Genomic DNA, 26,508 nt, shown 5'->3' with positions numbered 1-26,508 from the left:
ACTGAGAGATGAGCAGATCCTACATCTGACTCAAGGCATCACACAGACATATACACACACATTCACATTTAAACACACACTCAATCACACACACACACACACGCACGCACGCACGCGCACACACACACACACACACACACACACACACACACACTCCACCGTTAATGAGAGATGAGCAATGAGAACCCACATCTAATTCAAGTCATCACACACACACACACATGCACGCACATTCACACACGCACATTCACACACATATACAAACACACACACATACACATTCATACACAACCAAACAAACACACTCCCACAAACACATTCACACGCAAACAAAATGTACAAATTCATACACACTCACACACAAACAATCATACACATACACAAACACACATAAACACTCAAACACACATGCACAACTCATACACACTCATCCACAAACACACAGGCACACATTTATATAAACACACACACACACACACACACACAAACAATCATACACAAACACTCAAACACACATGCACAAACTCATACACACTCATCCACAAACAAACAGGCACACATTTATATAAACACACACACACACACTCACCGACTTGGTCCTGGATGTCGTCAGCAACGCCCGGCACTTTGTACAGCAGGCCGAGAGACTGGTTCATGCGCTCCTCGATCACACGCAGATGGGTCAACACCTGAGGTCAGAGGTCACTCACTTTAATCCAAAACACATGCTCTGCTCTCCTTTATCAACATTAAACACTAGTCTCAAGCATGTAACCTACACAGGGAGCTCCCTACATAGACAACACGCACATAACTCACAACCACTCAGTAAAGTTTGACTGCAAGTGTCTTTAATCTTCAAATCTCAACACATAAATAAAGAATAACAAACACACACACACACACACACACACACACACACACACACACGCACACACACGAGCCAAAAATAAAGAGAGAAAGCTCTAGAAGCAGCAGCAATCCTGATGTAAGATTAAATATATATGAGAGAGCTTATTAAACATTTACATCAGATATTATATTCACAGCCCAAACACACAGAAATTTAGCCTGTCGTCAGCTCTCGCCAGTCCCGTCATTCTGAACACAACCGTAATACCATCAACTAATAATGAAATTACACGTGGATATCGCCGACAGCAGTTTTTACTCCGTATTTAATTGTGTCCATCACATATCAAATGTTTTAGGCAAAAGGTTTCTATATATATATATTAGGTGAGCTGCTATGGTCAAACATTAATTCAGTGTTAAGGCTCGTGCACGCTTTTGCTCACGGTTTCTGTCGACGTTTAACGCCTCGTGACTAAATAAAGTGCACCAATGTGTGCACACCAGCCAAGGTTATAATCGTTTGGGATTTTTCATTAGTTTCTGTTTCGTTTTGACGTTTTGTTTTCAAATTTAGTGCATTTTAATTAGTTTTAGAGGCAGATTTACTAGTTTTTATTAGTTTCTATATTTTAAAATGACTCAGTTTTAGTTTAGTTTTCATTAGTTTCAGTATTAGTTTTAGTTTTATTTTTCTAAATGAGGATATTTGTTAGGTGCAAGGCTCAAAATCATCAGAATAAATATTGTATAATAATAACTCAGGACACATGACCACTATCATCTACCACTATCGTCTACCCATCCTCAAACTCAAATACAGCAGCCCACAACACAGCAGCCTTAAGTACAATATGTGTGAGGCTGATTCTGGGGTTACATACACAGTAGTGATGGGAAGTTCAGATATTTATCGCGGATGTTAGGACTCAACATTATGTAGTCAGCAATATTAATTTCAGTCAGTTAAACATCAGCATGATCTGAAAAATGTCTTATAGTATATTTTTGCAGCCCAACTGAAGCATGATTCTCCTATTTAAACTCCATTACGACTGTCTGTTATGAAATAAACCTATGTTTTTCACCAGATCCTCTTATTTAAGCCCTCAGTTTACCCGCGGTGCTGTTGTTGAAGTTTAGTTCAGTCACAGCAGGCTGTCATGTACTGTTTGTGCTCGGTTCACTGAATCACGCATGCGTAGTATTATCTGTTCACCAGCACATGTTCACAGCAGATAAACAAGAATGTTCACTGAGCATGTTTCTAAATATCTGCACACATATTCTGGTGTTTTTATGCTTTAGAAGAGTCCAAACTGACACACAGCAGCTTTAATAGTATTTAACCACACGTTTCGTCATTTTTACTGTTGATCATCAGCTGCAGTGCAAATAAGCTTAGGTTCTGGCTTTTACATTGAGTATAGTGTGTGTGTGTGAGACCCTTGCACACTTATCTAAGCCCCCTCAGCTGTCAGAACACAGTAAACACTTACTCTACTCGCTGTTTTACTCTACTCAACTCCATATAAAAGACAGAAACTCTTCAGCACAGGCCGATCTAAAAGGGTAATGCTGACAACTGATGATCAACAGTTGAAATGACCCATTGTCCCTCTTCCCAACAGGAAAAAACACCAACGTTTAAGAATGCATGATTATAAATCGTCATGGCCTTGAAATCAATAAAAATGTCCATATAATGGAAGTCAAAACAGCCCCCAACATAACCAAAGGGGAGTCAATTTAAACCACACACAAGAGTTAAAGACACTTAATATAAGGTGAGACCGTTAATGCATTACCAAAGTTAACCATTGGAACTGTGTCAACTTGTTTATGTTGACCTGAGTTCAGGATTGTTTGGTACAGAGCTGATGAATTATTCATAGTGTGTTTGTGAAGGGCAGAGTGTGTGTAATGTGCTGCTGATTCTTGTACCTGAGGCCGGATCTGTGCTGCTTTCTTTGGGTCCACCATGCGCACGTGTTCGAAGTGTTTGAGTGTGTGTTGACGGTCCTTCTGCTCGGCACGAACATACTTCTTCAGGAGACTGAACACATGACGCGGCTGCAGAGAGAAAAACACACCTTAGAGAACATTCAGCACTCTCTTCACACACATTTACTGCTGGATCAGGACTGAGAATGTGTGTGAGAAATGATTTCATCAGATCTCTCTGTGGAAGCTTTATTCAGTTGATCAAAATAATACACAGTTGAAGATAGAATTTTAGCCCCACTTTGAATCTTTTTAAATATTTCCCAAATGATGTTGAACAGATTCAGGAAATGTTCACAGTATGTCTGATAATATTTATTCTTCTGGAGAAAGTCTTATTTGTTTTATTTTGGCTAGAATAAAAGCAGTTCTTAATTTTTTAAAAACTATTTAAGGTCAATATTATTAGCCCCTTTAAGCTATATTTTTCTCGATAGTCTACAGAACAAACCATCATTATATAATAACTTGCCTAATTACCCTAACCTGCCTAGTTACCCTAATTAACCTAGTTAAGACTTTAAATGTGACTTTAAGCTGAATACTAGTGTCTTGAAGAATATCTAGTCTAATATTATTTACTGTCATCATGACAAAGAGAAAAGAAATCAGTTATTAGAGATGAGTTATTAACACTATTATGATTAGAGATGTGTTGGAGAAATCTGCTCTCTGTTAAACAGAAATTGGGGAACAAAATAAAACAGGGGGGCTAATAATTCAGGGGGGCTTTGCATCTCACAATTGCAACTTTGCATATAACAATTCTGACTTTGCATTTTGCACTTCCAACTTCTAGCATCTTTCTGATTTTGCATCCCGCAATTTAAACTTTGCATCTCAAAATTTCAAATTTACATATAAAAATTATTCTGCATCCCATAATTTCCACTTTTCATGTAACAATTCTAAGTTTACACTTTGCAATTCTGATTTTGCATCTCACAAATTCCATATTTGCATCCAACAACTTCTCCTTAGTTTGCATATAAAATTGGTACTTTACTCTTTGCAGTTCTGGCTTTGAATCTTGTAATTCCAGGAATTCATGAAGCTCTTTTGACTTTGCTTCATCTGTGTAAATCCACATTTGTCTCTTGAAATTCCAACTTTCCAACTTTTATATCATGTAATTTTGAGTTTTCATCTCACGAGTCTGAAGTAACATTTTGCAAATCTAGGTTTGCATCTCATAATTTTGACATTGCATTTAACAACTCTGAATTCACACCTTGCAATTCTGACTTCACGTTTTACAATTTAAATTTAGCATCTCGCAGTTCAGATCTTTCACCTGTGAAAACATTTGTCTCCTGAAATTCATGCAAGTTTTAATTTTCATTTCACAAATCTGAGTTTATAGGTCTCAATTCAGATGTTTTTTTTTCTCAAGCATCCTGATATGTGATGTGTTGTGTACCCGTGGTGGATCGGCCTGCAGGGCAGACAGGTAGCTCTCAAGGGCGAGGCGGCGGCGGTCATTCAGCAGAGCCTCCACCCGTGCCATGTGTGTCTCCACCAGTTGCTGACGCTCGCTGGCCGACTCCTGTTCTAGAGCCTCCACCTTTTCCTGGAAGTGCTGCAAACACACACACACACACCCCTAAAATGAGGCCCTGTCCACACGAACATGAGTATTTTCAGTTTTTTCATGGGTATTTTAACTGTTTGTCCGCACAAAAGCGCAGTGTCAGGTGACTGAAGACGAACCTTCTGTAAACTCTGAACAGGGTGAGGATTTTCCAAAACTCCAGGGTCGTGTGAACACTAAAGCTTTTGACTCATGATATCAGTGTGTGATGTTTTCTCCTTTCTGATTGGCCGATGCGGCTGGGTCAAATCACAGAAGATGTAAATGAGGCAAACTCTAAACGTTCGCAGCAAACGCATCCCATATTTCATGTCGTTCGCCTGCGGGACGGTAATCCACCTCTGTTCTCATGTTTGCATTGATTTGTGTGCAATTTACTAATTCAAATACTTAATACCTCATGTGGCGTGAACCCAGCATAAATGTCATTATCGCCCCCTGCTGGTCTGACGTGCTCTTAACATACATCACAGTGCATTATATTTAACGAAAGCAGGGAAAACCCCATTTATGTGGACATATCCTAAACCTAGTGAAAAAAAAACATCCTCCAATAAGAATCCAAATTTCCGCCAAGGTTTTCAGTCATTCGGGGTGTTTTAAAGTCTTGAAATTGTTTTATTTTACTTTATATAATTAGCTCAAATATCTATGATTTGTTTATATTAGTATGATCATTACATAAATGAATAGTTATTATTAAATTGCTGATAAAATTGTGTTTTTAAAGTTAGTTGAATTGTAAGAAATACCATTATTGCAACACTCAACAACAGTATTGTATATCGCATATTTTTCCAGCATCGTGCAGCTCTATTTTTTATTATATATAATTATTTTTATAGGGGTTTTCACCTTTATTGACAGGAGAGTGTAGATTTACAGACAGGAAAGTATGGGGAGCAGAGATAGGTGAAGTATCGGTAGAGGACCTCGAGCCGGGAATCGAACTCAGGTCACTGCGAGACCCTGGGTGCTATGTGTCGACGCACTAACCACTAGGCCAGGGGTCACCTATCACAGTCCTGGAGGGCCGGTGTCCCTGCAGGGTTTAGCTCCAACTTGCCTCAACACACCTGCCTGATTGTTTCAAGAATACCCAGTAAGACCTTGATTAGCTTGTTCAGGTGTGTTTGATTAGGGTTGGAGCTAAAATCTCCAGGAACAAGTTTGGTGACCCCTGCACTAGGCTATTAACGCCGACATGCAGCTCTGTTTTTAAGGACTCTGACCTGGATCACAGCCTTCTTGTCGTTGCGTGGTAAACTCTTGGCCTGCCTCTCGGCCTCTTCCCATTCCCTCATCACCTATAAAACAAACAACACAACATCCACATGTTCAGAATCACCTTTACTGTAGTCAATACTGAAGCACTGTGATGACAGACTTTGGCTTAGGAGTGTGCTGGAAACACTGCAAAGTCCACTAATGCATCCCATCACACACACTTATATCTGATCATCATCTGTGAAACACTAAATCACATCTTGCATACTGATGAAGTACATATGTACAGACTTTATGACTAATTGAGGCCATGCCCACACTAATACATTTTAAAAGCACATGTTTTTCCTCTCCGTTTCGTCTGTCCATCCGACCACACTGAGTTGGCGTTTTTAGTAAACACAAGAACATCTTTTTAAAACCGCTGTCTAAAGTAGATGGATGCAAACATACTGCAGCATTTTGGTTTTGCAGTTTGGACTGTGAAAAATTGACCCTTTGGAAAACGATAGGGCATTTTAGTCATGTGACATAGTCATGTGACCAATTCGGCTAACATGGTGGAGGACACTGTACAGCAGATGTTTTATTAAAGATGAATGTGAGTGTGTAGATGCTCCATATTGGCTATCTTCAGCGGATAGGGAATGCTTACTGGAGCTGTTGTTCAGATCAGTTAATATTTCATAGAGATGGAAAGTAAATAAGCAACAGGCGTATATATGATGCAGATAAAAGCGTTATAGGTGTGTGTGTGCATGCGCAGTACATCAACCAAAGCCTTTTCAGTCCTCTTAGTGTGGATGATGGAAAGAATTGAAAAGAAAAGTGTGGACATGGGAGAGCAGCAGGGTGGCGCAGTGGGTAGCGCTGTCGCCTAACAGCAAGAAGGTCGTTGGTTCGAGCCTCAGCTGGGTCATTGGCATTTCTGTGTGGAGTTTGCATGTTCTCCCCGTGTTGACGTGGGTTTCCTCCGGGTTCTTTGGTGTCCCCCACAGTCCAAACACATGCGCTATGGGGGAATTGGGAAAGCCACATTTTCCGTAGTGTATGTGTGTGAATGAGAGTGTATGGGTGTTTCCCAGAGATGGGTTGCAGCTGGAAGGGAATCCACAGCGTAAAACACGTGCTGGATGAGTTGGCGGTTCATTCCGCTGTGGTGACCCCTGATTAATAAAGGGACTAAGCCGAAATGAAAATGAATGAGTGTGGACATGGAGCGTTTTTAGGAGCAACATAGAGAGTAGACGTAGCCTGATTTGGTACCTGAGACATGCGCTCGCGGTGTTTGGTCTCCAGACTCTCTTTGGCCTTCAGAAAGTGAGCGTGTTCGTTCTCATCCGCCGGCGTCTCCAGATATTGGTCCACTGCATCCGGAGGGCTGGAGGATGGAGTTGGCACTGTGGATACACACACACACACACACACTTATTACAGGACACGAGAAGAGCAGATGATCTAGAGCAGATCACAGTTAGACAATAATAGCCTAATAAAAAAAGACGAAAACAACAAAATGATTAAAAAAATGATTAAAGTAATTAAAATCTGGAAACGAATGATTCATGATTCCTCAAAGATTCTACAAAAACAAAAAAAAGCATCAGAAACTGCATCTTTTCCTTGATCTAATCATTTAGGATCATGAAAGTCTCTGTATGATGTCAGTTTGTTCATAACACAACATAATATAAAACTGTTGTAGACGTATCAAGTCTAACGAAGAACAGATGAAGAGAGAAGTGGAAGGTTTGTAGAGCATGTAACCTGCGTTAGTGATTTTATGCATGCAAATGAAAGACACTAACTCACACACACAGACACACACACACTAACACACACACACACACACACACTCCAGTCCAAGAAATTAGTTGAAGAATCAGAAATTTTGGGTTAATCAGCAGCCAAAAGCAAACTCAGTCGATTAGAGAAGACGGTGAGCTTTAACACGCTTGAAGACACACGCCAGAAACACAGAGAATAACTAATCCAAAGTCAATCCACTCGCATTTATGACTGACCCTCTGAGAAACACAAAAGAAGACGTTTAGCAGAGTGTTTACGCTGCTCTTTACGTTTGTTTTGAGAACGAAAAAACAAATATATGTAAATAAACGTATCATGACTCACATGATAATTACTAATGAAAATAAAAAAGGATATTTACATAATAATTTACAGAATAATGTTTTTATATTTTAAATAATCCAGCCAGGAACTAAAAATGTATATACATATACAAACACAAATATTTTTGTGTGTGATTTGCATATATTACCATTAGTGTTGGGATTAATCAAAACATTTAAACATGCATCTTTTTAAATAATATATGTATGTCCACTGTGTATAATTATTATGTACAGCTGAAATCATAGTTAGCCCACCTTTTTTAAATATTTCCCAAATGATGTTGAACAGATTCAGGAAATGTTCACAGTATGTCTGATAATATTTTTTCTTCTGGAGAAAGTCTTATTTGTTTTATTTCAGCTAGAATAAAAGCAGTTTTTAATTTTTTTATAAACCATTTTAAAGTCAATATTATTAGCCCCTTAAAGCTATATTTTTTCATGATAGTCGACAGAACAAACCATCGTAATTATAATAATTCAGAGGGGATAATAATTCTGACTTCAACTGTATATATAAAAACACATATGTATGTGTATATAAAATAATCTTTATTTTATTTTCAGATATAAAATATATGTATATAATAAAATAGTTTGTTTTGGAATTTTGTTCTTATGTTTGTGTCCATATATATTTATATATATATATATACACATACACACATTCACCGGCCACTTTATTAGGTACATCTGTCCAACTACTTGTTAACGCACACTTCTAATCACACTTCTAACCTGACGAGACGTCTAATCTGTCCAAGCTAACTGAGTGTATTAAAGATGTTAAAGACTGGATGACCAACAATTATCTTCTCTTAAACTCAGACAAAACAGAATTATTACTTATTGGGCCTAAATCCTGTACACAGCAGATCTCACAACTCGACCTACAATTAGAGGGATACAAAGTTAGCGTTAGCTCTACTATAAAAGATCTGGGTGTCATATTAGACAGTAATTTAACTTTTAAAAATCATATTTCCCATGTCACAAAAACTGCTTTCTTTCATCTGAGAAGTATCGCTAAGTTACGAAGTATGCTATCCATCTCAGATGCAGAAAAGCTAGTCCATGCTTTTATGACTTCTAGGCTGGACTACTGTAATGCTCTGTTTGCTGGCTGCCCAGCATCCTCTATTAACAAACTTCAGCTAGTACAAAATGCAGCTGCCAGAGTTCTAACCAGGTCTAGAAAATTTGATCACATCACCCCAATTTTATCCTCCTTACACTGGCTGCCTGTTAAGTTTCGTTTTGAATTTAAAATATTGCTTCTTACATATAAAGCTTTAAATAATCTAGCTCCTGTTTATCTAACCAATCTTCTGTCTCGCTACAATCCAACTCGCTCTTTAAGGTCTCAAAACTTTGGGCTTCTGGTAGTACCTAGAATATCAAAGTCGAGTAAAGGAGGTCGAGCCTTCTCATTTATAGCTCCTAAACTCTGGAATAGCCTTCCTGATAACATCCGAGGCTCAGACACACTCTCCCTATTCAAAACTAAATTGAAGACCTATCTGTTTAGTAAAGCATACACTCAGTGCACCACTTAGGGGGCTTCCACACAGGTTATGCATCTTGTTGATATACACTGTGAACATCAGCTACGCTAATTATTTTCTTTATTCTCCATTTCCACCTGGGGATACTCTTCCCGAGGCCCTCAGACTATGCAGAGTCACTGATTCGATCCAAGACCAACGACGAGATGATCCCAAGGTTTCCATATCCTGGACCAGGCCGTATCCTGAGCAGCTACTGTGATGGTCATGGAGGAGTGGAGAACATGAGACTGTTTCCTGTGACGCTCCAGAGACAGACGAGTCTTCGCTGAGGCCAGCTTCCAGCCTCCGCCACTGAGACTGCAGCTCTGCACAAGACGTTTGGCCAGTGGAGAAATTAAAATGGTCGTGCCCAACTGAGCCTGGTTTCTCTCAAGGTTTTTTTCTTCACTTCCGTCATTAGTGAAGTTTTTTTTCCCTCTCCGCTGTCGCCTCTGGCTTGCATGGTTCAGGATCTGTAGAGCTGCGCATCGTTGGATTTGCTCTTCAGTGTTTGGACTCTCAGTAGTGATTATTAAACCACAGTGAACTGAACTCAACTGAACTGAACTTAAACACTACAAACTGAACTACACTGTTCCTATTTACTGTGACCTTTTATGTGAAGCTGCTTTGACACAATCTACATTGTATAAGCGCTATACAAATAAAGGGGAATTGAATTGAATTAATCAGCCAGTCACATAGCAGCAAGCATTTAGGCATATAGACATGGTCAAGACGATCTACTGCAGTTCAAAAGCACAGATCCATCCTGCCTTGTATCAGCAGTTCAGGCTGGTGGTGGTGGTGTAATGGTGTGGCGGATATTTTCTTGGCACACTTTGGGTCCGTTAGTACCAATTGAGCATCGTGTCAACGCCACAGCCTACTGCTTGCACGCACACACACATGGCTGTTTAACACTCTTTGCACCTATCGAGTCAGTGCAGACCACAGACACCTGCATCATGAAATGTGGAGGGTTTTTTCTTCCATTCAGCGTGTGGTATGAACTTCCATTAAAACGACACTCTTCCAGCAGTTCATAGTGGCATCCAATATCTCGTTTGTCAGGGGGGCATGCATGAAATGTTCCCGAATCAAAGTGAAAGTGCAGTTTAAGTCGACAAATTAAAAATGAAACACCCGAAATGACATGAAACTCCAGAGGAAGTGCAGATAGCCAGGTGACGTGATGACGTTAATCAAATTATGTGCTAAAACATGTAACGCAGGATCATGAAAGGAACATTCAAAAAGCAGCTCATGTAAACGCCTTAATCTTATTATTGTCTTAATTACATTAAGGCAAATAATTTCATTACTGATGTCCAAGTAAACGTATTCAATGAGTTCACTGTACTCAAATGGCCTCCACAGTCACCAGAGCTCAATCCAATAGAGCACCTTTGGGATGTGGTGGAACGGGAGATTGGCATCATGGATGTGCAGCCGACAAATCTGCAGCAACTGCGTGATGCTATCATGTCAATATGGAGCAAAATCTCTGAGGAATATTTCCAGTAGCTTGTTGAATCTCTGACATGAAGGATTAAGGCAGTTCTGAAGGCAAAAGGGGGTCCGACCCGGTATTAGTAAGGTGTACCTAATAAAGTGGCCGGTGAGTGTACACAAACAAATATCTCACATTTGGGCCTAACATGTTTAAACATTATTTAAACTCACACTAATGAATGATGTTATTCTACTCTTCTAGTGTTTGTTGCTCTTCTGTGTGTTTCTCTGAAGGGTCAGACTGGCGTGTGTATCTCAGTGTTGGTCACTTACACACACTGCTGCAGACGGACAGACAGTATTCCTCCGACTCAAAGTTATTACGGTTTCCTCCGCAGCCGCCGTAGATGAAGGGCGCACAGCGGCGCTCCTCACGCACATAATACCAGCGGGACAACATGGCCCTACAGGGACCCGTCTCTGCACTCGCAAAACACACCTCTGACACACACATACACACACACACATACACGTGATGATGACCTGAAAACTAGTGATGCACCCTAATGAACAATAACAGAAACAATCAGTGAGACTGTGACAATCAGACAATCATCAGTGAGTTTTTAGCTCCGCCCACTGACTAGAACTGTAGTAGGTAAATAACTTATGTGATTGCGTGTCTAAACTCCGCCCCTAAATCACTGCTTGGATTATGCTCCACCCATTGACTAATCGCTTTAGCATGTAAATAGTTACTTCATTATGTGAGAGTGTGGCTAAACTCCGCCTCCTGCTTCTACATCACTAAGCTTATTTATCTCCGCTCGCTGACTAGAACCCTGGTGGGCAAATAATAACTATTAAAATGATAATGTGGCTAAACCCCGTAGTATGTAAGTAATGACTTTATTATGTGAGAGTGTGCCTAAACTCCGCCTCCTGCTTCTTCAACACTGCCTGTTTAGCTCCGCCCACTGACTAAAAATGTAGTATGTAAATAATATATATATATATAATGTAATAGTGTGGCTAAACTCCGCCTCCTGCTTAGCTCTGCCTTTTGATATAGCATTGTGGATTATCACTATTATTATAGCTTGACTAAACTCCTCCCACTAAATCACTGCCTGTTTAGCTCCACCCATGGACACAGGTTGTATCATGTATGTAATAACTTTATTATGTAACAGTAGGGGTAAACTCCACCTCCTACAACACTGCCTGTTCAGCTCCGCCCACTGATAATCGCTGTAGTATGTAAATAATGACTTTATGATATAATACAGTATGGCTAAACTCCGCCCCTAAATAACTGCCTGTTTAGCTCCGCCCACTTACTAGAACTGAAGTAAAAAATGACTATACTATGATAATATGGGTAAACTCCGCCCCCTAAATCACTGACTGTTTAGCTCCGCCCACTGACTGTCACTGTAGTATGTAAATAATGACTGTATGATGTAATAGTGTGGCTAAACTCCACCCCTAAATCACTGACTGGTTAGCTCCGCCCACTGACTGTCACTGTAGTATGTAAATAATGACTTTATGATGTAATAGTGTGGCTAAACTCCGCCCCTAAATCCCTAACTGTTTAGCTCCGCCCACTGACTATCACTGTAGTATGTAAATAATGACTTTATGATGTAATAGTGTGGCTAAACTCCGCCCCTAAATCACTGACTGTTTAGCTCTGGCCACTGACTATTACTGTAGTATGTAAATAATGACTTTATGATGTAATAGTGTGGCTAAACTCCGCCCCTAAATCACTGACTGTTTAGCTCTGGCCACTGACTATTACTGTAGTATGTAAATAATGACTTTATGATGTAATAGTGTGGCTAAACTCCGCCCCTAAATCACTGAGTGTTTAGCTCCGCCCACTGACTAATCACTGTAGTATGTAAATAATGACTTTATGATGTAATAGTGTGGCTAAACTCCACCCCTAAATCACTGACTGTTTAGCTCCGCCCACTGACTGTCACTGTATGTAAATAATGAGTTCATGTATTTTTGTAAGGATTGTGTGGTGTGTGTGTGTATGGATGATTGGCAGCTGTCCCTCACCTCGCACCACCTCCTCTACAGACTCAGTGGTGGTGGTGGTGGTGGAGGTCAGGGCTGCGCTGGTGCTCTGGGTGCGCTCCTCCTCTTCCTCCATCTTCTCGTCCTGATCTCCGTCTCCATCCTGATCCTCGTCCTCTTCCTCGTCCGCATCCTCATCATCCTCCAGCACGGCCGGCTCCGCTGCGGCATCACGAGTCATGCTGAACACACACACACACACACACAGCAGCATTAGAATCCTCCATTACCATCTGCCACACACACACATGCACGCAAACTCTCTCTCACAGACACACACACACCCACACAAAGCGTGCACACACACACACCCCCACACACATACTCACACACACACACACGCATCTGCAGGACGTGTGTGTGTATGAGAGTATGCGAGAGAGTGAGTGTGTGTATATATGTGTGTGTATGAGTGAGCATATGTGTGTGTGCGTGGCTGTGTGTTTATGTATGAGAATGTATGAGTGACCATGTGTGTGTGTGTGTGTGTGCGTGCATGTATGCATGTATGTATGTATGTATGTGTGTTTGTGTGTGTGTATATGAGTGTATGTGTGTGTGTTTAAGAGTGTAAGAGTGTGTTTGTTTGTGTGTGTGTGTGTATGAGAATGTATGAGTGACCATGTGTGTGTGTGTGTGTGTGTGTGTGTATGAGAATGTATGAGTGACCATGTGTGTGTGTGTGTGTGTGTGTGTGTATGAGAATGTATGAGTGACCATGTGTGTGTGTGTGTGTGTGACTGTAAGAGTGTATGTATGTATGAGAATGTATGAGTAAACACGTGTGTGTGTGTGTGTGTGTGTGTGTGTGTGTGTGTTGAGTGTGTGTGTGTGTGTGTGTGTGTGTGTGTGTGTGTGTGTGTGTGTGTGGAGAGTGACCTGTTCTCAGCGTAATCAGCCTCCGCTCCGCCCCACCACACGTCTGAATCGTCCTCCTCCACAGCGGCGCTCTCAGACTCTTTACCCGCATCTGCAGGACAGCACACGAACTCCACACCCCGGAAACGGTCAATTCCACACGGCAACAGCATCCCATAATCATGCAGATTCATGCTGCGGTCACCACACGACTGCGCAGACCAGAGAGAGAGAGAGACACACATCCAGATTATTACGAGTGAATCATTGTAAATATACTGATTATTATTACAGTTTCATCTTAAAATGTTGATTATTAAATGCACACTTTATTACTGATATTATTTGTATTTTTATTCATTAATTTGTTTACTACTTTTACTACTATTTACTGTGTTTACAGTGTTTTATTAATATATATATACATATACATTGCAGTACAGGTGAATTCGGTAAGCTATATTGTCCGTAGTGTGTGTGTGTGTGTGTGTGAATGAGTTTGTATGGGTGTTTCCCAGTGATAGGTTGCAGCTGGAAGGGCATCTGCTGGATAAGTTGGTGGTTCATTCCGCTGTGGCGACCCCTGATTAATAAAGGGACTAAGCCGAAAAGGGAATGAATGAATAAATGAATGCTTTGGCAATACATTAATAATATTTGTCATGTTACATCAATTAGGTCAGCTGGCGTTTCTGTGAAGGGCATCCACTGTGTAAAATATATACTGGAATGGTTGGCGGTTCATTCCATTGTGGTGACCTCTGATGAATAAAGGGACTAAGCCGAAGGAAAATGAATGAATGAATAAATCAATTACTGATTTGAATTAAATTGAGAGAGAGAGAGAGAGAGAGAGAGAGACAGAGAGAGAGAGACAGAGAGAGACAGAGAGAGAGAGAGAGACAGAGAGAGAGAGAGAGAGAGAGAGAGAGAGAGAGAGAGATAGAGACAGAGAGATAGAGACAGAGAGAGAGAGAGAGAGAAATGCTTGGTTCTGATTGGCTGATGAGAGATTGACAACTCTGAATAATCCTGAGATTATTCTCTTGCTCTTTTGAACTTTATATTACAGGTTTTCACAGATGCTAGGACACATTTCTCAATACTTAGGTCACTTTTGCAAAACTCTTCACACAATTACGGTGAGCAGGAAGTGCAAAACAACATTACAATTGTGAAACACATCTACAAAGCTCAGACTTTTTAGAGTCAGGAAACATGGTTTTGAAAACCTCTGTAATGTTCTCATTCGATGTGTAAGAGTGGTGCTCAGAGATTGTTTTAAAGACTCACATCACATCTGCCTGCAGAGCTGGTGCTGAGCCACAGTAAGATAGGGTGTTTCTTGGCTGTGGTAGCAGTCTTGGGCAAGGTAAGCTATTAGCTACTCTACTTAAAATGTAGCTTAACTACACTAAAAGCTACCCTCTGGGAAATGTAGCAAGCTAAGTTAAAACCTATATGGCAAAAGTAGCGTAGCTACATCTAAGCTATTTTTACAATTTTCATTTTTAAATCGAAGCAAACTTAAATCCAAGTCAATCATGTCATGTATCACAATACAAACCTATTCAGCTGTGGTCTCCTTTAGTAATCAAACTGAAAGAGTAACACCAGTGTAGATGTTCATCTACAGTGAGAATCAGCTACTTAATCTGCATTAATAGATGTGAAATATGTTTCAGTGTAATGTCGCTGTTGAATTGTGCTCTTCTTCAGTTCTGCATGATGTTATTGTGTTGAACAGTGCTGAAAACAGTATGTAAACATGTGTGAAATGTCCTGTACGTACAGATGTTTGGCCAGTTGTTGTGTCTGAGTGAGAGAAGACTTGATCAAATATGAGAGATGTAGTCACTCAATGCATTTAGTGCCAAAACACTGATAATTGATCCTCGGTTTAGCCCACAGAGACTTCTGCTGTGCTCACTGTGTGAGGAGATCTGCAGAAGTGATCTAAGTATTGAGAAATGTGTCCTAGCGTCTGTAAAAAACTATAACATGTGACTCCTGAAACAATAATGCATCACAGTTTCTACCTGAATATTCAGCAGCACGACTGTTTTCAACACTGATAATAATCAGAAATATTTCTGTTTACAGTGATCCTGAACACTGAAGACTGCAGTAATGATGCAGAAAATACAGCTTTACATCACTGATACAGATCACACTCAACTAATTATCCAGCTGTTCTCATTTATTCATTTTTTTTTACTAATATTCATCAGGGGTCGCCACAGTGGAATGAACCGCCAACTATTCCAGCATATGTTTAAGCAGTGGATAGCCTTCCAGCCGCAACCCAGTACTGGAAAACACCCATACACACTCATTCACACACACACGCATACACTATGGACAGTTAAGTTGATCAATTCCCCTATAGCGCATGTGTTTGGACTGTGGGGGAAACCGGAGCACCTGGAGGAAACCCACACCAACACAGGGAGAACATGCAAACTCCACACAGAAACACCAACTGACCCAGCCGAGGCTCGAACCAGGGAGTTTCTTTCTGTTAGGCGACAGTGCTAACCACTGAGCCACCGTGCCGCCTAATTTGTATTAATATTTCCCCATTATGACTATACTTGTACACATTAAATGCAGTTTTTGTGAGCAGAGGAGTTATTTTTACATTCTAGCAGTCTGACCTCATGCTGCATGACTCCAGTTAATTACCCCTGTGGTGTGTGTGTGTGTGAGAGTGTGTGTGAGTGTGTGTTCTGACCTCTTTTGCGACGGTGTGCCAGTGCAGGTGACTCTCACACATGTCCATGCGCTCCTGATGCAGGAACTTACACTTATCAGGAACCAGCAGAGCATCGCTGACAAACTCCCCGACTGACCAAGAGAAACACACACACACACGCACACACACACACACGATGAGCAGAGAGCAATGAGTTGGTGGACTACACACATGCAAACGCACACATATGCATACACACTCACACACATACACAAGACATACACACAGATGCACACTCGCTCAAACACACACACACACACACACACACACACACACATCAAAACAAATACACTAGCATATAAACACATGTACACACGCATCCAGAAAATATACACACTCTCTCACACACTCATCGAAATGAACATTCAAACATGCATCGAAACAAACACACTCACATAAACTCACACACACACACACACACACACACACACACACACACACACGTGTAGAAGACATACACACAGACCCACACTCATTCAAACACACACAAGCACACTCATCGAATACACATAAACACACGCACACACTCATACAGGCAAACAGAAAATACACACACACACACACACTGCAATATAAACATTCACACACGCGCATGGAAACAAACACACTCACATACCCTTATACACATGCACACACACCCAAACACACACATACACAAGACATGCACACACTTGCACTCACACACTCATTAAAATAAACATTCACACACATAAAGATGCATTAAACACATGCACACTCGCACAAACACACACAATACACACACAATCACACTCGCTTACATACATATAAGCACACATCAAAGCAAACACACTTACACACACACACAAAATCACACATAGTCCTCTACACCAAGACAAACACACATACACTGACACACACACACACACACACACACTCACCCAGGCAGCGGTACGGCACTACGATGTGCATGTGACTGCGGCACTGCTTGCGGCTCTTCTTACACCAGTCCCAGATGCTGACCGGCTGATTGGCCTCCACCACATTGGTGATCTGCAGCTCCGGATACACCTGAACAACAACAACAACAACAGCGATATAAAGTGAAAATAATTTAAATAAATGTGGAATTAATTAAAAATATATATCAATAAATATTGTGCAGGGTGAAGATTAACTGTGTTAAAGGGCACCTATGGTGAAAAATCTCCTTTTCAAGCTGTTTGGACAGACATATGTGCATGTATGGTGTATAGAGCGTCATATTGGGCTGATATAAACACACCCAGTGCTTTTTTTTCAATTTAACAACATAAAAACGGTGGACCAATTGGAGCGGTTTTCAGATCAACCGCAACTTTACGTAGGAGAGCGGTCCCCCCGCCCACCAATATTGATTGACAGGCGCGTCATCATATCCTCAGTTTGTTGATTCACGTCCGCCATTTTCAGCGTGAGTTGAAGCGCTATCACTAAAGGAACACGCTAGCTCTATTTTTAGATGCAAGGCTCATTGGGCTCAACACAAGATCAATATTCTCCACATGATCGCTCTAATCAGAATTATTGGTTGTATCTTTAGGTAGGTTTGCAAACATGTGTACTTCTCATTGAGTCTACCTTATACTTCAGCCGTTTGCATTTCTCGTGATCCCAGAAGCTCCCGGTGATCTTAACTAGCATGTGTTTTAGAATTCTGAACATAGGTTTCTATCAGGGTACACTCAAGTCGACGGCTGGGCGCCGCGGACCGCTGCAGAAACCTGTTTAGAATTCAGAAATGCGTGGCGCGACGATTCGGGACACTTCATGTTTCTGCCGCGCTACAGAGAGTGTCTGGTGTGCCGTGTCGCGGCTTCGAGCGGCGCATCCGGTGCCTCAGTCAAAGTTAATTCAGTGTGTGTGGTTATTAGTTTCTGTGTACAAGCTCGGCACTTGAAACTAGCACACAGTTGGCTGTAAAACTGTACAAAGACACAAATGATTTTGTTCTCTCTGCTTGGTCTGTGTCAGAGTCGTATATGTACGACAGATTGCTGATCCTCTCACTCCTCCTTCTCTGAGTCTGCCTGTCAGACTCTGTTGCAAACGCAGAGCAGGTGAGCTCATGGCTCCGCCCCCTTGTTACATTGGGCGGGAAGCCTAAACTAATTTACATGTGAATCAACACACCCCTAAATCAGCGAGCTGTGGACACGCCCCCAACATGACACTTTTAACACATTATAATAAACAAATCTGAATTGTGTTTTAAACTGAACCTAAACTGGCACACTCAGAAGAGCCAGAATATTAATATTACATCATAAAAAAGAGGTCAACTATGTGCCCTTTAAATCACATCTAAGATAAGAGTTTGTTTTGATGTGATATACAGTCAGAATTATTCACCCCGTTTATTTTTTCTCCCCAATTTCTGTTATATAATAGTTAATAATAATCATAATAGTGTTAATAACTCATCTCTAATAACTGATTTATTTTCTCTTTGCCATGATGACAGTAAATAATATTAGACTAGATATTCTTCAAGACACTTCTATACAGCTTAAAGTCACATTTAGGGTGCTTTCACACCTAGACTGTTGTTTTGGACCCGGTCTCGTTTCCCAGCAAACCAGCAATCGCGCTCGGATCTGTGGCAAATCAATCGGTCCGAGATCGCCTGAATGAGGTGGTCTCGGCTCAACTGAAACAAACTCTGGAGCGGATTGATTGTAGTGAGAAAGCAAAACGATCCGAGCCCGGCTATTCCACAGTGTATTATTGATATGTAATAGGCATACGGCTATATGAAGAGAGGATTATGAGTAGGGCGAGATGTCTTTCCTACCGGTAAATGAGCGGTTCATGTTAAATATGGAAGAGAAAGCATGCTGAAATATTAACGAGAGCTGTGTATCCGTTAGGAACTGCAAATAATAATATTATATATAATAATTGTGGGGGAAACCGGAGCACCAGGAGGAAACCCACGCAAACGGAGGGAGAACATGCAAACTCCACACAGAAACACACACTGACCCAGCCGAGGCTCGAACCAGTGACCTTCTTGCTGTGAGGCGATTGTGCTACCCACTGCGCCACCAAATTAAATACATTTTAAACATAATAGTTTTAATAATAATTTCTAGTAACTCATTTTGTAAGTCTTAACTTGTTTAATTAGGCTAACTAGCCAAGTTAAGTTAATGAATTAGACAAATAACTAATTAGATATGATTTTCTTAATTCATGTTTTAAGGGGGTTAATAATTTATTTTATTTTTAAAAAAGAAAGTCCAATATAATAGCAAATACTGTAAAACCTTCCTTGCTCACTTAATTATTAGAAGTAGTATTAATAATTCCCTCTTCAAGGTTTATAGAGCTCCTGTTATTAATGTCATCCTTATTATTTAACATTTTATTAAATCATCTAATCTTCTGAAGTCTATTTTCCTAAGTTTAACGCTATATTTGAAGGGCAAAGCTGTTTAGTTCTTCATCTTAGATTAGATTATCGGCCAGCGTTTATCCTTGAGCTCATACTGCAGTGATAGTGTAGTGTTGCTTCACCTCCTGGCAGTACTGCAGGATTCCCTCTTTATTCCCGATGCAGCTCTTGCTCCCGGACGGATCCGGCTCCCATTTCCCGCTCTGGATGTTGATGTGCATGTTGAGTTTCCCGCAGAACATGGCGATCTGCGGCTCGGCCAGAAGCCCCGTCCCGGAGTCTGACGGCACCTGAGGAGCAACAATCACCAAATTTAGTCTTTCATATTTCACACTCATTAGAATACAGAACACAACCCCCCCGCTTTCACAAACAAGATTTAAGGCTAGTCCAGATTAAATTGCATGTTACAGCTGTCTCAACTCAGAATAACTTGTGGTGAGATGTCTTAAAATACGTCAGTGTCTTGTTTTGTCTCCAGGTGCACACAGTAACATATTTTATAGGCCATTTTTATAAATGTGGCTTAAATAAAGGCCTAGTCCTGGCTTAATGTAAGCCCTGTTTGTGAAACTGGATCAATATATTGTATAGTTATTGGGATATGTTGGAATAACACTTCATTCCATATCCCAACTCTGCTCTGATTGGTCAGCTTGAGTAGTTTGAAATAAAAGGTATTATTATTATTATTATTATTATTATTATTAAAAATGCCTGATATTTCACACCTTGGACAAAAAATAAAGCAAATTCACAGACTTTTAATAACAGATATCAAACAAGTGGAGGATGAGTGAATGACGTACATTTTTGGGTGTACTGTTCCTTTAAGAGAACGTACCATTTTACTCTGTAAGGTTAGACTGTCACAAAATGTTGTTTTGATTAAACCAGTGTTTCTCAACCATGTTCCTGAAGGACCACCGACACTGCATGTCTCCTTTTGTCTGTCACACCCTTTCATTTTCTGCTAATGAGCTGATGATCTGAATCTGGTGTGTTTGGTTAAGAAGACAAGGAATATGTGCAAAGCTGGTGGTCCTCCAAGAACGTGGTTGAGAAACACTGAAATTTAACGATAAATCAAATAAATGTTCTCTTAAAGGGACAGTACACCTAAAATGTCAATTCTGTCATCATTTCCTCACCCCCCCCCCTTCTTGACTGAGTTTCTTCTGTTGAACATGTATGAAGATGTGTTGACAAATGGATGCTAGTGGCTACTTTTTTCCAAACATTCTTCAAAATATCTTCTTTTTGTGTTCAACAGAAGAAAGAAACCACTTGAGTGTGAGTAAATGATGGTGATGTTCATTTTTTTGGGTGTGCTGTCCCTTTAAATGTGAACTTTCACCAGACTTTATCCAGAGTGTTTTTAGAAGCAAATGTTCTGGTGTGAGAGTACTGACGCAGTGTTGTGGTGTTCAGCGGTTTAGTGCTGAAGGAGGATTAAGATGAAGACAAAACAGCAGGAGAGTCCTGAGATAAATCAGATCACGAGTCTAAACAGGTTAAACCTCAGCAACCTTCACCAAACCCTGCAGCAGATTCAGGAGCCGCCAACTCAAGCCTTATCAGCCAACGCCACTTCATGACAGAGAGCATGATAAAGAAGATTCACTGTCGTATCATATTAGTAAACATTCATTTTCAAGAAGCAAGAAGGTCACTGGTTCGAGCCTGGGTCAGTTGGCGTTTATGAGTTTGCATGTTCTCCCCGAGTTGGTGTGGGTTTCCTCCGGGTGCTCCGGTTTCCCCCACAGTCCAAACACATGCGCTATAGGGGAATTGATGAACTAAATTGGCCATAGTGTATGATTGTGTGTGTGTGTGTGTGAGAATAAGTGTGTATGGGTGTTTCCCAGTACTGGGTTGCAGCCGGAAGGGCATCTGCTGTGTAAAACATATGCTGGAATAGTTGGCTATTCATTCCGCTGTGGCGACCCCTGATGAACAAAAGGACTAAGCTGAATGAAAATGAAAGAATGAATGGAAGTCAATGGTTACAGGTTTTCCAACATTCTTCAAAATATCTTCTTTTGTGTTCAACAAAAGAAAGTAACTCTGGATCCACTTGAGGAAGAGTAAATAGTATGTAAATTATAATTTTTAGGTGAACTATCCCTTTCAGCTATGCAAGCCCCTCCCTTTTCCATAAGCCAACTCTGCTCTGATTGGTCAGCTTCCGTTTCAGAGTGTTCATTGGTCATGGGAGGTGGAGATTATGCAAATGAGCTCCTTTGATGATGTTTATGTAGATCATTCATTCACTTTCTTTTCGGCTTAGTCCCTTTATTAATCAGGGGTCGCCACAGCGGAATGAACCGCCAATTTATCCAGCATATGTTTTACGCAGCAGATGCCCTTCTACCTGCAACCCATCACTGGGAAACACCCATACACACTCATACACAACAGCCAATTTAGTTGATCAGTTCCCCTATAGCGCATGTGTTTGGACTGTGGGGGAAACCGGAGCACCCGGAGGAAACCCACACCAACACGGGCAGAACATACAAACTTTACACAGAAACACACACTGACCCAGCCAGGGCTCAAACCAGCGACCTTCTTGCTGTAAGGTGATCGTGCTACCCATTGCGCCACCGCACTGCTCTTTAAATAGATCAATAGCAGGTAAAATATTAAAGAATATAACGTGATCAGTTTAGCAGAGTCTTGCTTTTGAAAGACCATGGGCTCTGTTTATTTAACACTGTTTACATTGAAGGATAGCAGAACCTGCACATGAGATATCATTCAGAAAGCCATACGAGCTGATTCACACAACATGTTGAGCTTCAGGAGGAGTTTACGCTGACAATAAGAGCTGTTGTCTGAGAAGCTGATTCATTTGTGAATTTCAGAGACTATAAATGTCATCGTGAGAGCGTTCAGAGCCGCTCAATGAAGGCTTTGTGTTGAAGAATACACACAAAGGCACTCGAGGGAGGAGGAGAGCGCGCTCACACACACACACACACACACTGAGGGAAACCAAGACATGCCAACATTTGTCTTCCATAATCTTATTAGCAGACTCAACGTGCTGGCAGAAAAACAACGTGCTGTTTGTGATCAGACTGACGTGATGAGCAGAGGAGCATACCAGGAGCGACTGAATGTGACAAAATAAACAGAACAACAAATCTGGATCTTTATCCAAACCTCCTGATAACACACATCCAACAAGAGCACACAAGTACAACATTAACATCACATAAAACACAGGCTTTAAAAGAGACAGTACAAGCTAAAACGACATTTCCTTTATGTGTTCAGAATAATGAGAATACTTCCTACAATGCAGAAATGTAAGCCAAAGCCATCTTGGTTTCTGTCTGTTCCTGGATTCTCTCATTCAGTCCAGGATACAACCAACTCAGGCTCATTATGGATATGTACCCCTCTATGCATTTCTGGATAGCACCAAACACGTCTCAGGAGCTGTTTTTTCTTCATGAATCCATCAGAGGCCGCTGTGTTCACTTTTTCAGATCTCAAATTTCTCTCGCGAGCCTGCTGTTCTCACGTAAATCCACCAGAGGCCGCTGTCGACTGACTGACTGAACGTTCGACTGACCACCCTCCTCCTTCCCTAAATCCAACCAATAGTGTTTTCAAAAGCAATTACAGAAATAGAAAAGCCGCGATTTTTTTTTTACCATGTTTTCAGATTTTACCACATTATCACCCTGTTATTTACTTGTTTATTTTTATTTTTTGCCTTTTGTTTTTGTCTGACCCGGTTTCTGGAACCGTTCTTCACCAATTCAATTCAATTCAATTCCCCTTTATTTGTACAGCGCTTTTACAATGTAGATTGTGTCAAAGCAGCTTCACATAAAAGGTCACAGTAAATAGGAACAGTGTAGTTCAGTTTGTAGTGTTTAAGTTCAGTTCAGTTGAGCTCAGTTCAGTGTGGTTTAATAATCACTACTGAGAGTCCAAACACTGAAGAGCAAATCCAACGATGCGCAGCTCTACAGATCCTGAACCATGCAAGCCAGTAGCGACAGCGGAGAGGAATAAAAACTTCACCAATTGGCGAAAGTTAAGAATTAAAAAACCTTAAGATTCACCAGATTCAAACCCCGTCGTCAGGGTCAACTCCACTATGCGCCTCAAGTCCCCTGTCATATGTAGCGAGCAACTGGGCAAACAGCGGAAAAGCCGACCACATGGAGGCTACGGGTCGGTAAAAAAAAACTGTTGGCGGCGTCATTCCGCCATGTAGTGTTCAATTGATGGACAAAATGCAGCCATACATAGCTCTAGGTATATAAATCACGCTCCACAGTATTATATATGGGGGTACGTATTCACAATAAGACACAAAAGAGCGAATTAAACTGTAAAGTAACTCTCACTACATTTTTAAAAAGTAACTAAAATATTATTACTTATTTTTTTAAAGTAATGCACTACATTACTTACTTAGAAATCTATTATTATAACAGAACTCGTATTACTTATAATGCGTTACCCCCGAACACAAAGCACAAGTAATGTGTGTAGAGATCAGAAAGTGTTTGCTCCTGTAATCTGCGTCTTCAGCACAGCACATGCCTTCTCAACACACTGCCATGTGTGGGATCACAAGGCTAACCGGGGATACGGGATAAACTCACATAAAGCTGCTGGTCGTGTCAACACGATCTCTTCACGTCTACTGTAAAGACGGTTTTCATCCAGACACTGTTTCCTGTGCAGGGATTCAAGCTATTATAAAATATCGGAAATTCACATTAATTTGGTCTGATTTCTCATTTTAAACTACTAACACACATGAAAAAATACTAAAAAAGCTGATCAGCTTTACCTGCTAACCACACCACAGGCCTTAATATCAGCTATAAATGAATGATCTGAACTCAACACACAACATTAATTATACACCGTCTGTGAAGGTTAATGCCATTTACTGCTAAATGAGAACATTCATCCATTCATTTTCCTTCTGCTTAGTTCCCTTATTCAGCAGTGGTCGCCACAGCGGAATGAACCGGCAAGTATCCCAGCATATGTTTTACACAGCGGATGCCCCTCCAGCGGCAACCCAATACTGGGAAACACCTATACACACTCATTCACACACACTAGGGCCAATTTAGTTCATCAATTCCACTATAGCACATGTGTTTGGACTGTGGGGGAAACCAGAGCACCCGGAGGAAACCCACACCAACACGGGGAGAACATGCAAACTCCACACAGAAACAGAGTGGTTATTGTTTTGCACGCAGTGAGTAGAAATCAAAGTGATGCTCACGCGACGAGATAAAAGTAAAGTAAGGAACTCAATGCAGCCTACTGTACTGGTCTGCAGTCACACATCGACAGCTGTCCATGTGCAATAAGAGTCCCCGATAACCTGGACCATTCATAGTCACAGCGTTATTTGTGGGTCATTTGCATCGCTCTACCTTCACTGCATTTGCATTGCCTCACACAATGAACATTACATATATTTCTATATGATGTAATAGTCAAAACAAATGACAACAACACAGAGTTGCTTCTTTTTCCTGTAACAACAGCACGGCGGATAACAGTAAATCTAATTATTATTAGTATTATTACTAGTAGTATTAGTATTGTTATTATTATTTATTTATTACTGATTGATCGATTGATTTATTTTCTTATTCGTTTTTAATTTGAATCTAATTAAATTTTAATTTTAAATCTATTTTAACACAAAATAAGACGAAAAAATAAACAAATAAAAAATCTATAATTAATAAAATTATTCATTTCTTGTGGAAAACCTGATGCAGCCCAGCCTCACCCAGGCTCTGCCTGCAGCGGCCCCCTGGTAAATTGAGTTTGAGACCCCTGCTATATAATGTTGAATATAATGCAGGAGGGAATCTGATAATGACATGGTGAATTAATGGTCTAATAATGTTGTCAATGACAGATTGCGAGCACACGTCTCAAACAGAATAATTCAACATCAGAATGATGAACAGTTGTGTTGTCATCACTTTACTGTGCATTAATGACCAGGACAGATTTAAAGTCTGTTCAAGTCACCATTCACAGCCTATACAAAATTCAGCATTTTCACCAACAGTAGAGCTTCACATAATATTATTACTGCTGTTTTACCATATGTCTGAGAAATAACAATAATTATACTCATATTAATGTTTATTGTACATCTACAGAATTGCGAGAAAATCCAGGGGCCCAAATGTCCCCACAAGTATAGCAATACCAGTAAATTCTGACCTTGTGTGTTGATGTTTTTGGCCCCGATGAGGGAATCAGCTCATAAATCAGGCAGAATGCAGTAGTGTGAAGATGTAAACGTGCAGATTTGTTTCTCTGAAGGTTGAGTTTAGGGGAAGGGTTGTGGACAACATTCAGTCTGTACAGTAGAAACGCAGCTATGTTACACACACACACACACACACACACATTACATCTAAGGGAAGTCCCAATAATCAGCCAAACAAACACACACTCCTCAGTCACTGATGACGGGAGGATTTCTTTATGTCGTCACTCAATGTTCATCGTTCTAGCAAAGCGGAAAACACAGGAAGAATGAAAACTGAATGCTCAATCTCTGACATAGAGCTACA

At 40.7% G+C, this 26,508-nt stretch overlaps 1 protein-coding gene across 2 annotated transcripts in view; it reads right to left on the bottom strand.

Annotated features, from left to right (window-relative positions):
• Positions 1 to 26,508, bottom strand: part of appa (amyloid beta (A4) precursor protein a) — a 48,228-nt gene that overhangs the window by 9,617 nt on the left and 12,103 nt on the right. The window contains exons 2-12 of one of the 2 annotated variants that reach the window (XM_056463867.1): positions 20,035 to 20,202; positions 17,418 to 17,547; positions 16,498 to 16,610; positions 13,785 to 13,975; positions 12,888 to 13,087; positions 11,145 to 11,312; positions 6,941 to 7,074; positions 5,680 to 5,754; positions 4,277 to 4,435; positions 2,802 to 2,925; positions 590 to 694 (exon numbers count right to left, since the gene is read on the bottom strand). In XM_056463867.1, coding sequence (XP_056319842.1) covers positions 590 to 694; positions 2,802 to 2,925; positions 4,277 to 4,435; positions 5,680 to 5,754; positions 6,941 to 7,074; positions 11,145 to 11,312; positions 12,888 to 13,087; positions 13,785 to 13,975; positions 16,498 to 16,610; positions 17,418 to 17,547; positions 20,035 to 20,202 — 1,567 coding nt within the window. The remainder of the gene's footprint in view (positions 1 to 589; positions 695 to 2,801; positions 2,926 to 4,276; positions 4,436 to 5,679; positions 5,755 to 6,940; positions 7,075 to 11,144; positions 11,313 to 12,887; positions 13,088 to 13,784; positions 13,976 to 16,497; positions 16,611 to 17,417; positions 17,548 to 20,034; positions 20,203 to 26,508) is intronic. The other variant, XM_056463875.1, reaches the window with a different exon arrangement.

The sequence above is a fragment of the Danio aesculapii genome, chromosome 1 (genome assembly GCF_903798145.1).
Source record: "Danio aesculapii chromosome 1, fDanAes4.1, whole genome shotgun sequence".
In the NCBI taxonomy this organism is placed as follows: domain Eukaryota; kingdom Metazoa; phylum Chordata; class Actinopteri; order Cypriniformes; family Danionidae; genus Danio; species Danio aesculapii.
Note: the sequence above shows the minus strand (reverse complement) of the source record. Positions and strands in the feature narration are given on the sequence as shown.